The sequence below is a fragment of the Panthera pardus genome, unplaced genomic scaffold, assembly GCF_024362965.1.
Source record: "Panthera pardus isolate Hobbes unplaced genomic scaffold, ASM2436296v1 HiC_scaffold_2, whole genome shotgun sequence".
In the NCBI taxonomy this organism is placed as follows: domain Eukaryota; kingdom Metazoa; phylum Chordata; class Mammalia; order Carnivora; family Felidae; genus Panthera; species Panthera pardus.
Window position 1 is genome coordinate 138,385,171 of NW_026526765.1, and position 16,348 is coordinate 138,401,518.

The 16,348-nt window shown below is 42.7% G+C and overlaps 1 protein-coding gene and 1 long non-coding RNA gene across 4 annotated transcripts in view; one reads left to right on the top strand and one right to left on the bottom strand.

Moving 5' to 3' along the window:
• LOC109278878 (zinc finger protein 474) overlaps window positions 1–16,348 on the bottom strand; it is a 125,733-nt gene that overhangs the window by 53,013 nt on the left and 56,372 nt on the right. The window contains exon 1 of one of the 3 annotated variants that reach the window (XM_053907535.1): window positions 11,546–11,663. The exons of 1 other annotated variant lie outside the window; for it this stretch is intronic. In XM_053907535.1, coding sequence (XP_053763510.1) covers window positions 11,546–11,578 — 33 coding nt within the window. In that variant the 5' untranslated portion in view covers window positions 11,579–11,663. Of the gene's footprint in view, window positions 1–11,545; window positions 11,664–16,348 lie in introns of those variants that run through there. One more of the 3 variants, XM_053907536.1, reaches the window with a different exon arrangement.
• On the top strand, window positions 10,909–13,921 carry LOC109278879 (uncharacterized). The gene is made up of 2 exons (XR_002085875.2): window positions 10,909–11,017; window positions 13,476–13,921. It is a non-coding gene; the product is annotated as an uncharacterized LOC109278879 (long non-coding RNA).

A 16,348-nucleotide genomic window follows, 5' to 3' on the forward strand; every position in this document is an offset into this window, starting at 1 on the left:
AAAAAGTGCTGAGTTGAAGCAAGAACTTAGGAAATACACCCCCTCTGGCTTTAGGGTGATCTTAAGCTCTGCTCTACCTGAAATAGTCAGTATGATACCTCCTGTTTTGACTAAGTGTTAATAACAGGGCCTTCTTGTATTCTCTAAGGTGTCCCCGTTTAATTAACAAATTATAAAATCACTCTACTTCTCATACCTTCTGGAAAACATTATTTAATAAAATATAAGCAATCAAGGGGTGCCTGGGTGGCTCAGTGGGTTGAGTGGCTGACTCGATTTTGGCTCAGGTCATGATCTCATGGTTCGTGACTTTGAGTCCCCTGTCAGGCTCTGTGCTGACAGCTTGGAGCCTGCTTGGGATTCTCTCTCTCTCCCTCTCTCTCTCTGCTCCTTCCCCACTCACACTCGTGTACTCTGTCTCTCAAAAATAAATAGACTTTAAAGAAGAGTAAAATAAAAGAACATATAAGCAAACAAGAGATGACACAACCAGAAAAGCTCCAAAATACTGACACCATGATTCTAAGACTGGCAATGGATCCAGGAAAGCATAGAATGAAAGCAAAATGACCCTAGAAATTGTGGGTTTGAGACAGTATAAAAAAAGCATATCTTGACATATGAAAATACTTTACCAAAACTTGTCAACAGAAGGAGAGGGGCAAAGATGTCAGTGATGCTAAATTCTTTACTGTCATGGCCAACAGTCACGTAAAATAGTATAAAATTAAGACGTGGAGCTGACTTGTTTTCAAATCTTCTGATAACTTATCTTGGTTTTGTGACTGTAATGGATCCTTTAAAAATGAATATTCTTTAGTGAAGAAATCCTTTTCTAAAGTTCAACAATGCCATCACTTTCCCTTTGTTTTCTTTTGTCAAATTCAAGTAAAATCAACTACAGTATTTGTTTTTGCCTTTATAATATCCGTATGAATAACTTGGATGTGACGATCTTAGTCCTATGAAAACATCTGCATCCGTATTTATTTATATATGCTGTGCACAGAGAAGGGTGTCTGGAATGATAGTCACTTAGGTCAAACACAAAAGGGCTTGGGTTAATTTTTATGCCAATCTTTATACTTTCCTAATGGCTTGAGTTTTTATAATGCACTTGTGTCATTTTTATAAGAATAATAAAATAATAAAAAGAATGTCAACTCCAGGGTCAAAGCTTAAATTGGGATTAGGTAATAAAATCAGTCCTAAAAGGAAAAATCAAGCGGAGCTCAAATTACTTTCTGAAAATTCCTTAAGTAACCGATAAAAAATGGGAATCAAGGCTGTGTTTAGAATACAGTCTCGTATTGTAACCAATTAGTAATTGGAACTAGAACTAATGTTACAAATGAATACAGTTTTGCAAAGTATAAAATGAAAGTATAACACAAAATGAAAATATTTACGGTATCTTTAGTTGCATTATTCCAAGAATACCATTTTATTTTGTCAACTGTTTGTAGCTGAACATATATCAGTTACATGCTTATATGATGCAACTTAACTGAAGCCCTTGACTTCTGCTCCATTATTTAAAAAAATAGTAAAAAAATAAAAATAAAAAAGGCCTGGAAAAAAATTCTGAAGCCAAGATTTAGCATGAATTTGTTTCCATTTTAAGGTAATCTAACTATATTTTCCAGATATTTTAATGTAATTCAGGCTCATGTCTCTGCCTTGGTTGCATTAGCCAAAATACGAATTCAGAAAGAACTAAATGGGACCATACGGTATTAGCCATCTTCTGCTGAGAAGCGTCAGCGAAAGAGATAATTTGGGGGACAAATGGAGCGAACCATCCCCTGGGTCCTGTGTTGCCCATTTGTGACTGGACTAGGAAATCAACTTATAATTTTTGGCCTCCCACCTGCCCCCTCTGTTCTCTGCACTTGACTATGTATGTTTTGTGCAGACTTAGCCTGTCTGATGTGGTATCAGGAATTTCTGTGGTTCTCCATGGTACAGAATAAAGGCCAGACACTGAATGCTGACCTCATTCGTGCCAACTTTAGCCCCATGAAACAGGTCCCTAGCCCCACCAAACTCGGCCCCAGTCCCCAAGCCAGAGCCCACAATCCTCAACTTTGCTACCTCCATGACTTTGTTTAACTGCTTCTTCCAGCAATAACTCTTTAAACTGAGGACAGCATCTTCCCCATGCTGGAGGTCATTGGGCACGCCAAGCCTTAGCTTTCCTTAGTAATGAAGAACAACATAGCAAGTACTCGTTCAATTCAAAGGCAAAATTTGTAAGTGCTGTGATAGATGGAGACCCACAGCGGCCTGCTGTAGGGAGGCAAGGAAGAATTTTGACCAAAAGTCAGTCAAATGGGCTGTGGAACAGGTAGAAAGGAATATGACCTATTCAAGTGTTTAATATTACTGTAGTAAGTTGAGAGGAACGCGTTGAAGTCGATCACAAAGACTGGTTAGAGAAACTATGCAAGGAGCAGTCTGTTCAATACAGGTGGGCAGTCCTTGAGAACGCAACGGTTGGCTCTTCAAAGTGTGTTGACACCTTCCCACCTTGGCCCTGACCCCAGACTTCCTGTCATTAGAAGCTGGCCATGCCTCAGATGCTGGATAGTGATATGCCAGAAGGTACTGGCAGCCAGCACCTTCTCTGCCCGCAGAACTGTATCAGCCACAGCTAAGGCACTGGGTTGTGAGGGGCGTCAGGCAGAGAGAGGGCAATGAAAAAAGTAATGAGACATGTCTTGATCAGATTGAGACCTGAGTGTGAGGTGAGGACCTTATCTTGGAGACGGAATCAGATCCAGGAATGAGCCAGATGGGACACTTCATAATTTTCCTATATTAAAACATCTTGATCTCTTTCTTGTGGAAGAAATACAAACTGGTTCTGCTTGCACTGAAGGAGACAGGACTCTTCAGTGATAATAAAAACAGTAACACACCTGGAAACACCCATGAATAGATAAAGCATAATACTGCTATTCAACGGACTATTACTCAGAAAAAAAAAAAAAAAAAAAAAAAAAGTGGGGCATATGGGTGGCTCAGTCAGTTAGGCATCTGAGGGGGTGTAGTTCAGTGGTAGAGCATTTGACTGCAGTTAGGCATCTGACTTCGGCTCAGGTCATGATCTCATGGTTTGTGAGTTCGAGCCCCCTGTTAGGCTCTGTGCTCACAGCTCAGAGCCTGGAGCGTGCTTTGGATTCTGTGTCTCCCTCTCTCTCTGCCCCACCCCCCAGTCATACTCTCTTTCTCTCTCTCTCTCTCAAAAATAAATAAACTCTAAAAAAAAAAAAAAAAAAAGTACTACCATTGCTTGTGCCAACATGGATAACACACAGAATCATTATGCTGAATGAAGCCAAACACAAAAGAGTCCATTACTGCCTGCTTCCAGTGGTAGAAAATCCTCACTAGGCTGTAGGGCTTAAAAATCAAATCAGGGGTTGCCTGGAGGGGGAAGGAAGAATAAGGGGTATATGGAATCTGTGGGGGTTCTGTATCTGTTTTTAAGTTTATTTATTTATTTTTGAGAGAGAGAGAGAGAGAGAGGGAGGGAGAGAAAGCATGAGCTAGCAGAGGGGCAGCGGCCAGAGGGAGAAGAAGGGAGAAGATCCCAAGCAGGCTCTACACCATCAGCACAGAGCCCGATGTGGGGCTCAAACCCACAAACAGCAAGATCATGACCTGGGCTGAAATCAGGAGTCAGATGTTCAACTGACTGAGCCACCCAGGCACCCCAAAGATCTTCTTCCTTTATCTTGATTATGGTGGTCATGTAACAGGTATATAAAACTGTGAAAACTCACTGAATCTCACATATTTAATGAATGCAGTTTCTTGTTTGTCTATCATTCCTCAGCATAGCCGGTTAAAAACCTCTCACACAGACCTAGTTTAGGCGAGTATTTTGCATTGCCGAGCTCATGGCATGCAGTCGGCTCCAAGTCAGCAGTACACATTGTCAGAGGAAATTGCAGAATCAAATAATGGATTTTACAGTGACTTGTGCCAGGCACTAGAGACTATTGTTAAGTCATCTAGATTCTAAACCCTTTAATTTGTCTCCTGAGAAATTCCTGAAAAAAGAAAAAAATAAACACCATTGAAGAAAACGGGAAAAAGAAAAAGGGACTGGAGAGAATTACAAACTGTTTCACTGAGTTTTGTTTCTTTTTTTTTTTTTTTCCAGGACGTCAAATTTTTTTTTTTTTTTTGCCAGAGACAATGCACCAGGTGGCAACCCCATTCACATACAATTTCATCCAGAGAAGTCCAATTCTAGATTGCCAGGCCCTAGCCCTGGGGCAGAGATGAATAGTTTGAAAGCCAAGGCTATCCCTCTGTGCCCATGTGCATGGCATCTGGTCTGTTTGAAACATTACTGACACCAGTTTCTCATCTTTCGGCGAGAGGAACTTCAAAGTCCTTTAGTATGTGAGTGAGTGTGTGTGTGTGTGTGTGTGTGTGTGTGTGTGTGTGTGAACCTGTGCACAAAAGACACAGGTCAGGTCAGTCACTTTCCTCAGTTGATGTCAGGGATATCCAAAGGTTCCCTTTGCCTCACACTATCTCATTCCTTTACATTTTCCTTGGCTTTGTCCTTGCCTCCCCTCCAACCTACCTTTATCTTCTTTAAGCTCATTCCCCTCAAGAGGAAAGAGAGAGAGAGTGTGCTGAGACCTTTGGTTCTAGAAGGGTCATAAGTACAATTAGTGATCTGCTACCAGGGAGCAGAAGCAGCCTCCCATATTTGCGCACTGGGAAGCAGCAGTTTGCTGGGTTTATCTGCTGTCATGGAAGCAGTTGGCCTATTCCTTTTGAGAAGGTCATTTCATTGGGGCTGTGTCAAAGCAACAATATCAAAATGCAAAAGATGTCTTTTTATTACCAAATATGTATGTAAATGAAATGCCTGCCTTTTTCCTCCAAGTGACATGCTTCACACACTACTTGGACATGAAACCAAAAATGCAGAAAGTGTAATTGTCCTTTTTTTTTAAGGGTGCATCATAACATCCCTACATCAAAACAGCCATATATCTTGGGCTCATTTGGGGACTTCCATTAACGCGAGTCGAGTCAGAAAGGAATCAAGGAAGCCAGGGGTGAGAACATCTTGAAAAAAGAAACCATCCCTGTTGGTCTAAACCATGACTTTGATGAGTACAGTAGAAAAAGGTGCCCCCCCGCCCCGGGATGAGCACTGGGTGTTGTATGGAAACCAATTTGACAATAAATTTCATATTTAAAAAAAGAAAAGAAAAGAAAAAGGTGCCTGAGCTTAAGACGCTTTCAACCCATCTAGTTGCGATCATTAATCTCTAATGATTTTTGTAAAGATGCAAAATTAAAAAGTGATGCCATGAGAGGGATACACATGATAATCCTTCCCATCTCAGGACTTGGCCTTGGGCCTTTCTCAGGTCCCACATATAGATCAACAATATGTTGATGCATACTGTATGTCTCAGAGGTGACTGGTAACGAGCACAGTATGGCCAGTCTGTAAGTATCTGCATTGAATCAGATTGTTTCCAACTTCACAAACCCAGTAAAGCAATAAGGTTCTAAATGTTGATACTGGCACCAGGGTGGCGCAGTCGGTTAAGTGTCCGACTTCGGCTCAAGTCATGATCTCACGGCTTTTGAGTTTGAGCCCCACACTGGGCTCTGTGCTGACAGCTCAGGGCCTGGAGCCTGCTTCGGATTCTGTGTCTCCCTCTCTCTCTGCCCCTCCCCTGCTTGTTCTCTCTCTGTCTCTCAAATATAAACATTAAAAAATTTAAAAAAATATATTGATACTGAAGTTGCGTTGTGAGTGGGAAGAACGTAGCCACACCTACTAAAAGCACAGCTTGGGCTTCTGGAAGGTTGAGACCTACCCTAAGTGGAAATGCATCTGGAGGAATGGGCTGTCTGTCAGGAGGTGATTCAGTGTAGCCCAGATGTTGTTGCTCAGGAAGAATCTTCCGGTTACAGGCCATGTGCCAGGCACCATGCTAGGTACAGAACTTGGGATGAGTTGGGATGATCATACTTAACTCCCCACCTTTACTTGGGAAATATTTTTTTCACTTTTTCCAAAGCTCTTTCTCTGGTAAAGTAGGTCAGGTGGACAGATCCCTATGTGGCATGCACAGAGCCCACACCGTGCGGGGTTAGTCAAGACGCAGGGACAGGGTGACGAAGGTACCCACTGAGTGGAGGAAGCATTTCTTAACCTCTCCACCCACTGATATATTTAAACTCAACCTGTAAGTTCTGAAAACTACACTCCAGATTGGGGAATCTCTCTAGGATCCTGTGCTTTTTGTGGCCCTGTAAAATTCTTGGATGGATTGGTTCCTGGATGTTTGACCCACACTAATGGCCTCATTGTTCTGGGGATTCCCACAGGTGACCCAAATAGATGTTGGTGGCTGGGGTGAGTTACCCTGTGCTCAGGCATGGAGTGTGGGTGCCAGGGGTCCATGCACACAACTGTCACACAACTATGTGCGGCCTTTCATGGGTCTTTCACGACTCAGTCTGTCCCCATTATAGCATCTCACCCAGACTGCCCCCCCAGAACTACCTCCCTGCTGCCTCATACTCGGGATCTCAGACTGTAAACTGTTGGATCAATGACCACGCCACCCAATAGACAGGCATGTTCTACCTGACCAGCACAATGTTCTCAAAAGTTTTAAATGTGACATCTTTAGGTGGGACTTTGTGTACATAATGCCACAGACTCTACCGCTCCCCATTGCCCTAAAGGCAGCCTGACCATCCCTGAAAGCACCAGAGCTTACGGCTCTGAGGAGCTATTTCCTGCACACTCTCCCCAGTGAGAGGTATTTGCCTTATATCTCATTTCTAAGAAATCAGCTGCACTGGTGGCTAATTGACATTAATGTGCCAGGGGCTGAAGAGGGTTTGTGAACAATCTAGAAAACGTTTGCCTTTTAGTTGGGATGTACTGCAGAGTCAGTGCTTTGAGTCAAAGGAGTGAATCTCAGACTGTGGAATTAAAAACTTGTCAGGGGGCGCCTGGGTGGCCCAGTCGGTCGAGAATCTGACTCCTGGTTTCACCTCAGGTCATGATCTCACAGTTTGTGAGTACGAGCCCCGCATCAGCCCTTTCCCCACTTGCTCTCGCTCAAAAATAAATAAACATTAAAAGAAAAATAAAAACTCGCCAGGTATCATAGAGGTGTTTTAGAAAAAGGGGGTACAGTGACGATGAACAGATGGTCATACTCAAAATTCCCTGCTTTCTTTGAATATAAGCACTGAGTCAAGTACAATGGAACTTGGTGACGGGAGTCTTGAAGTACACCGTTAGGTCTTAAGAAGCTCCTATTTTAAGAGGTGAGCCTGGTGTCCAAGGCTGCATGGTAACCATGGGTACAGTAACTGTGCTGGGGGCCCACTCCTGATGGCTGGCTGCCAAAACAAGGGTCTGAGGGACTGTGCAGCTCTTTGGATGGCTATCGTTCCATTGACAGTGTTCCTCTCTCTGCATGACAAAATTCAACATAAAGAAGTTGGGGCTTTGCTGCTGTTTTAAATTTTCCACACTCCTGATTCCTTCCATTAGGGCCAAATGATTGAAATGTCTGTGGTAAGTGCACAAGGCATATCACAGAAGGCAGAAAGTTTGGATGGGAAAATAAGAGGGAAAGCTTTTCTCCTCTGTACTTGAGGAGAAAAGAAGAAAATCTCTTTTAGAAATCCTTGTGAATATCCCAGGGGCACCTGGGTGGCTCAGTTGGTTGAGGGTCTGAATATGACTCAGGTCATGATCTCACAGTTAAGGAGTCCAAGCCCCACATTGGGCTCTCTGCTGACAGCTCAGAGCCTGGAGTCTACTTCAGATTCTGTGTCTCCCTCTCTCTCTCTCTGACCCTCCCCTACCCATGCTCTGTCTGTTTGTCTCTCTCTCAAAAATAAACAAACAGCAAAAAAGCAAACGAACAAACATTAAACAAAAGAGAAATCTCTGTGAATATTCCAGTATCGGAAATATCTGACCAAGTAGCAGCTAATAATTACCCAGCACTTTTAAGCGCCAAGATTTGTACTAACCACTTAACATGCTTTAACGGGCAAGAATTCTCATTATAATCCTCTGGGGAAGACTCAGTGCCCTTATTTTGCAAAGCAGGAAACTGAGGCACAGAGCATTTAGGCAAGTAGTAAAGCTTGTGTTCACTGAGACAGTAGGTCTTCTGCCACGGCCACTACGTAGGGGCAGGAAGGAACTGACTGGGAATGATTTGTTAGACACCATCGCAGGTCCTTGGCAAAAGATCTTTCATTTTAACCCCTCACAGGGGAGGGACTAAGGCTGAGGAAGTTTAGTAATGTGCTCAAAGATTTGTGATTTTCTTGCCCACCTATTATCTGATTCCAGATGTGATTCCAGCTGTTTCTAGAAACACGGTGGAGGTGAGGACACCAATGGTCAGAGGACACCAATGGTCAATGGACATGGAGAATGTCCACAGAGTCAGTCATTGGGTAAGATTTGAGAGAAACCAGCAAAATTCCTAGGTCTGTTCTCTTGACTACCTCAAATGTTCATTCCCTTGGGATGAACAGCGCCTTCCCAGCAAATCCTCTTTCAAAATGCAAACAGTCCCCTGGAGGAGATTTTCCTGGGAAGGATCTTATCAGAATCTCCCAACCCTCTTCCAACAATATCAAGAGGTGGGGGGTGGGGGGCGGGGGGGTGGGGGTGTTACTAGCTACTAGGAGGGAGGGTGCACAAGGTGCTAAAAAGGAAAACAAGATCAGAATATGAGACCAGGTCACCAGAGACTCGTTTCCCAAAGTCAGAATTTTGCCTGTGGTCATTTAAAGCATAATTTCAACAAGCTTGACTAGTCTGGATGTGTATAATTAAGTTTCCATTCCCCCCAGGCACGTCATACACATGCAGACGAAGTATAAATAGCATTTTCATACATAGGAGTAACTGCGTAGCTCAATCTCAAACCTCAACAATCATAGTTTGATTGTCTAGAAACCACTGGTATTTCACATTTACTTCTGGTGTTTTCAAACAAGTCTACCCAAATGTCACATCTGGAAGGATCGTTGTTTGAAATTGAATTGTTTTTGGAAATTACTGGATGCCACGTTAAGGAATTTTCCAATCCAGCCTGTGTATTGGCCAACTATTAGAGTCTGTTACTCATGATTTGGAGTTTTGTTTTGCTCCTCGGAACGATAAGAAAGCCTTGGCCAATCATTTGGAAATGCTGTTAATATTCAAATATCTTCGTGTACCTGATTTTTAAATAACAACCCACTGTTGGGGTGCCTGGTGGCTCAGTCAATTAAGTGTCCCATTTCAGCTCAGGTTATGATCTCAACGTTCATGAGTTCAAGCCCCACATTGAGCTTTGTGCTGACAGCTCAGAGTCTGGAGCCTGCTTCTTATTCTGTGTTTCCCTCTCTCTCTGCCCCTCCCCCACTTGCACTCTCTCTTTCTCTCTCAAAAAACATTAAAAAATACAAAAAAAACTACTGGTATTTTGAATATATGCTTGGAATTTTAGTTACAAATGTAAGTCAAAGAACAAATTCCACATTTCAGGAATCTCTGCTCCTGAAAGGAATACAGTTTCTTGGTAGAAGGTTTTGTTTTTTGTTTTTTTAAATTCTCACATTTGAGATAAAACTGCTTTTCTCCCTGATTCTTTAGAAGGTTAGAAGGTGAGGTGTATAATCAAGTATCTTGCCAAATTCTTGTTAAGAATGATTTTCCTGGAAGGGGCGCCTGGGTATCTCAGTAGGTTAAGTGTCCAACTCTTGATTTCAGCTCAGGTCACGATCTCATGGTTCGGGAGATTGAGTCCTATGTCAGGCTCTGCCCTGACAGCACAGAGCCTGCTTGGGATTCTCTCTCTCCCCCTCTCTCTCTGCCCATCCCCCACACTCTCTCTCTCTCTCAAAATAAATAATAAATAAACATTAAAAAAAGAATGACTTTCCTTGAAGAAAATGGATGGAGGATGTCCCTGGTGTTTGGTTCTTGTGCTTCTCGTTTTGGCACGAGGCCTGACCCTTGCGGTCAGATGGCTTTCAGGTCATAGGGAAAATGAAGCTTGAAGGGAGCAATGGGGGCAAGACAGGAAAAACCCACAAACTAAGACAGCCATTCAGTTTTTCCAGCATTTACAGTTAGAGAGAAAAAGAAGCCAAGCATAGATACTATTTGACCTGGTATTCAGAAGTGGGGTTTTTTCCAATGCCTGATTGGTCTTCAGCTTATATGCTAAAGGGCCCCCAGCTCTGAGGGAGGGCCAAAGAACATTAGAATATTGATGTATTGAAATATTGGAAACTTATTGAATTCCTGGGTGTATTAGGCCCTTCCTCAATTCATAGGACATTTCTTCACGTAAGACAACCTCATAGAGGTAAAAATTTGAAAGAGAAATGAACATAAGCAGGAGGTGAATTACAAAATATAAAGGGAAAGCAAGAGATAGAGTCCTATGGTACACCTGGGTGGCTCAGTCAGTTAAGCGTCTGACTTTGGCTCAGGTCATGATCTCATAGTGCATGAATTCTAGCCCCACCGCGGGCTCTGTGCTGACATCTCAGAGCCTGAAGCCTGCTTCGGATTCTGCATCTCCCTCTCTCTCTGTCCCTCCCCCACTCACACGCTGTCTCTCTTTCTCCCCCTCAAAAAATAAATAAACATAAAAAAAGAGAGACAGACAGAGAGAGTCCTAAGTCAGACCCTCTTGAAACTCCACCTATTCAGAAGTCTCAACCATAGGACGCTTAGCAGTAAGATTCTGTTCACAGGACAATCGCCTCTGTTTCAATAATGACTTCTTCCAGGTTGCATTGGACCGCCTGAGTGAAGTTCTAAGAATCTTGGGAAAGATCCTAGTTGTTGAGCTTAGAATTTGGATTTCTAAGCACTATGTACATCCATCCTGTCATCACGCAGAGACTTACGAAGTATTTACGACTAGAAACTATGGGTGTCTGTTTGGAGCTGGAAGCAGATTAATGGTAGCAAGAGGTAGAAGTAAGCATATGAAGATGTGCAAAATTATTTAAGTTGGATTAATTCTTTTGGACTGTGGCATGTTGTAGCTTTGTTCATTTGTAGGCCTACGTAACATTAGAATTTCTCATGTGTGATACTCTCCTCTCACAGACTTTACAGTTAATATTTTTGTTTCTAGAGGAGCAGAAAGCCACATACTGGGACACCAAACGCAGTGACTATCTAATTTTGTTTTGGTCTTTGGGCTGCAGGAGAGGTAGCTCTGTCGTGGTCTCTCCCATCACGTATATAATTGTAATTTGAAGCTTACCTTAAAAAATAGTTATGTTAGCCTGTAATTTGTACAGATGAGCATGGCTTTTCACATTTTTGTATTAGGAAGTGATACATCAATTTTACCGGTGATGCTGTGGCTTCAAAATTTGTCACTTTCCCCTCACCCCCCACTCAATACACACATAGTCCACCCATGCAGTATACACACACAAAGATTCATGAGGCCTGGTTTCTAGAACCAAGAGGGCAGAAGAAGACTGGTCTGGTTACCTTACAGTTGTGCTTTGTACACCTGAGAGCCATGGGATCCTAGAGCGGTTCTCTGATATGCAGGCATGGTTGGCACCAAGAAAAGATGAAGAAATGGCACATGGGGGGTTGGACATCAGTAGTCCAGCTGTGAACATCATCAGGGGGCAGTTTGTGAGGTCAACACTGGATTTCGTGACATCAGTACAGCTGAGGAGGTGAACTAGGGCCGCTGGAAAGGCTCATAAGGGTACTAATCCCCAGAAGGATCCCACTGAATGTTTTATCTACTGCCTGCCAAGACTTCCAAGTCATTCTTGTGTTTGGGAATCATAGAGGCAAATGGTGCCAGGAGCCTTAGTCTTTTTAAAAAACATTTTTTTTTTAAGTTGATTTGCTTTTGAGAGAGAGAGAGACAGAGCATGAACGGGGGAGGGGCAGGGAGAGGGGGAGACATAGAATACAAAGCAGTGGGCTCTGAGCTGTCAGCACGGAACCCAACGTGGGGCTCGAACTCACAAACTTTGAGATCATGACCTGAGCCAAAGACAGATGCTCTACTGAATGAGCCACCCAGGTGTCCCTCCAGGAGCCTTAGTCTTGATTTTAGAAACTCAGTCTAGCTCAAGGCATGAAGAGACAAAGGACTAAGCAGACTCTTCAAATTAACCTTTTTCTCCCTATGCCTCGCTTTCCTATCTGATAGACTTGATTAGCTTGGCTGGTACTTTGTAAAAAAAAAAAGTATGAGATATAAGTGAACAGACTGTAGTTACCTCAGTTTCCCACCAGCAGTCTACACACTTGCTTTATCCACACTCAACCTCCTTCGGACATTCACAGGTGCCTCCTCCTGAAACCCTGCCCTCCCAGTGGGCTCTGGGATCCCACCCACTGCTGTGGGTTTCTTCTCCAGGCTTCCCACTCGTCCCTGTCCCCTCTCCTGTTTCTTCAGCCTCCCTCGCTCCATGGGATCATAACCCTAAACATTCAAATATGGTCTGGACACTTTCATCTTTAAGGAAACCTCTCTTAGCCCAACATCTCTATTTCTACTCCACGCATTATTTCTCTCCTGGTCTTCAGAGCCAAACTTCTCAACACACATCCTGCTGTTACTGGTTCTAGGTGGTTTTGCCTTCAACACCTTTGGCAAGCATGTTTGCTACGTGGCTAACTGGCCACTAGGCAATCTCACCTTAAAAGATAAAATAACAAAAAATACAAGATGGACAGTAAAAAGGGCATGAGGAGACATAAAAACATAATTAAATTATTAATTTCTTCCTTCATTAAGAGAGGTAACAGTTTGGGGCCCCTGGTTGCCTCAGTCTGTTAAACATCTGACTCTTGATGTCAGCTTAGATCATGATCTCACAGTTGGTGAGTTCGAGCCCTACATCTTGGGATTCTGTCTCTCTCTTCCTCTCCCTCTGCTCCTCCCTCACTCGTGCTCTCTCTCTCAAAATAAATAAACTTAGAAAAAAGAGACGTATCAGTTTTCCAAATACTAGAATGCATATTTGAAAGTGAGCTTTGCACTGCATTATGAAAGCCTTCTACTCTGTTCATTCTTGGCATATTGTCACATGTCTGTCGATAGACATTCCAAAGTTCTATGGGAAATGTGTAAGAAATGCTAATGCTATAATTCATTTGTTAGTGGGCTTTGTTACCAATGTCACTGTTATCATTTTCTCGTGTGGTATAGTATAGTATAGTATGCAATCCGCCTTCACACTCTCTTTTTTCCCCCTTCAAGTAAGTTTTATCAGCCTATTTTCTTTCAAGTCTACATATGATGTTGTTGTTCACTATTTTAAGACAACATCTATTCGTCAGTGTGTAGAGCTTTATGGGGACTAGCTAAGATTTATATAATATAAAATTTGGAAATTTGTCAATGGAGAAATGAAACCAAACTGTCAGCCAGTTATTTTATCTTTTACAGCCAAATTGCCGTACAGCCAATTAGTTATGCGGTGAAAACGTTTGTGGCGAAATGCTTTGGGACAGCGATGTCTATGGTGGAGATGGTCACAGTAGGAACACCAGACATGATCTTCATCATCCACACACTCTGGAATCCTCACCACTACTCCGGATATGTTCTTGCCAAGGTTATAAGACTCAGTCCACACTGCCAAATCGAATAGTTATTTTTTGGCCCTCATCCTGCTCCACCTTTCAGGATCCCGCCCTGCTTTCCACACGCTTGTTCGTGACATTTTCTGTAGTGTCTCCAGCCTCTCATTCTCCAGCTCCTTTTCCTTTAGTGCCTCAATGATTTAATGCCTCAGGGCTCGGCCTGGCATCTCCTTTCCCAACTCTCTGTTCATTCCTATGACCTTAAATATATATTAAAAATGCGCAAATATAGATCCCAGTCCAACCTTCTCTTTTGAGATCCTGACTTCTATATTCAGCCTGACTTACCCACTTAGATATGTCACAAGCACTTTGAATTTGCCGTGTCCAGAAAGGAACCGTTGGTCTTAACTTCCAAGAGCCTACCCTGTCTCAGGTCTTCCCATCTTAGAAAATGGCACCAGAGCACTTGCCCAAGCTAGAAGTTTGGGAGCCATGCTTGACCCCTCCTCAGACCTCCACATCCCAACTACCACCAAATTCTGTGCATATAACTTATCTCTGTCTTTGCTACCAAATGCCTTGGCCAAGTTTTCATCTGCTCTCAGCTGGATCCCTGCAAGAGCCACACAACTGATGACGCGTGTCTCCTGGATAGCTGCAGGGACTATGGTGTTTCTACAGCCTCATCTTGTGTGCCTGTCACCCCCCTCATTGAGCTCTGGCCACACTAGCTTCGGCCAGAATGTCTCCTCCTCTTATCACTCCCTTCTCCTCACATCTTTCCTCCTGGCCAATTCTTTCTTACAGGTCATGGTCTCAGCTGAAATGTCGCTTCCTCCCTGAGGTTTTCTCTAACCGAGATTCTGAATGTCCACTTCCTGTCATTATTCACTGGTATAGCACAATTTGCAGCTGTATATTTATTTATATTTATTTCCTATCACTTCCTCTGTAAGAATAAAAACTCCATGAGATCAAGAACTGTGTCTTTTTTATGACTAGATATTTAATACTTAGTCCCATGTCTAACAATATATATTTGCTGAATGAACACACTTCTGTCCACTTTGTCTTACTCAGCAGTCCTAGCCTGGCAGGGTAGCCACACCCAAGTTGTATCCCACACATTCCACGCCTCTTAGACTTGAAAAGATAGGGTCTTCGCAATTAGGTCTGGCTCTGACACCCACTACCAAACCCACTGTGTAACTTTGGTCAGGTTGTTTAACTTCAGTCTCCCCAGATAGAAAGTCGAAAATAGTATCTGTCTTATGGTTATATTGTGGAATATTAAGCTCCGATCACGAATATATAGTACTGATCATCAAGGGTACTCAATAAAAGTTGGTTTCCTTTCTTCCATGCCTTCTTACAAACTCCAAACCCAATAGATACAAATGTGCACACTCTTTTGAGAACGTGTGTCCTGCCCTTCTGAGTCTTTCTGATTATGATATTCCCGCTGAGAGTCTTCCCTTTAGAGAATGGGAAAGTTAGCCATGGAACAGCACTTATGATATTTAAATCACATATATAATTGTAGCTCTCAATAACTGGGGTTTGTATTCTAAGGGCACTTTCTCAAATGTATGTGGAGGTAACGCAAAAAGAATAGCATTTTTCACAGCATAGACACTGTACTTTAAAAGAAAACACCAGATGGCAGCACCAGATGCTAGAGATGGGTCTGATGGGATTTTTAGCTCAAATCTAAGCATCTCTGATGCCAAAGGTAGCTTAACACTACAGAGAGAATGATTTATAGAAATAGAGGATTTCCTAAAGAAAAACATGCCTATTTTGTAATATGGTATAGGATTTTCACATCCTATGACAAAAATTCTAAGAAAATAACTCCAAGCATTATCTACCTAATAAAAGGTAATGAGACAAAGGCTTCATTTTGGTTTGTAGTTACATTTAATAAACTGCTGATCTGTGTTCCCATTAGCCAGAAAAGGCCTGCAGTTGAAGAACGAAATACTATCAGCTTCTAGAAAAGGGCAACATTTTTTCCAAATATTAAATGCAAGCATTAAAATTTATTCATTCATATGAAAGTAAGGATCAATAATGAGCTCTATTACTGTACTCCTCGGCATCGCTTAGGAAAGTGCTTGCTAGGAGAGACAATAGACTTACTAAATAGACTAAAATTCAATAGATTAAATGCCAATACTAACATTCAAACCGATAATCTATCTGTTTCCATCTTATGCATCCAAATTTCATCTAGGCTTCTCACCACTTTTAAAGTCCTGCTAAAGTAGACACTGCTCATGCAGGCTTTCCCCTGTTTTTGGAGGAAAGAAAGAAAGTGTGATCCTGCTCATGGTACCATGTAAACTGTGGATGCAGCAACCCCAGGTCACTTCCACCTTTGAAATAAAAATCCCCATCAGGGTTTTATTTCTCTTACATCCTGCTTAGTCTCCTTCCCAGCTTGCCTGTGAGATCAGAAAGGGTAAATTCAGGCCTGTCTTCTGGAAGAGACAATGGACAATTCCAGCCCATACTGTGGTTTCGTGGGCGAGGCGGAGCTAAAGCAAACTGCCCATGGAAGTCTTGGAGAGGAACTCGTCTCAGCGGCCTTTATTTGCGTTTAGATTTGATTGAAGGGTAACAGGAACCCCTGTGTCATAAGAGAACTGAGCCAGTCTATGTTGAAGGAACATTCCGAGCACAGGGTAATTCACTCTGCCAGAGAAACGGTCACTGTTGCCCAACTGGAAC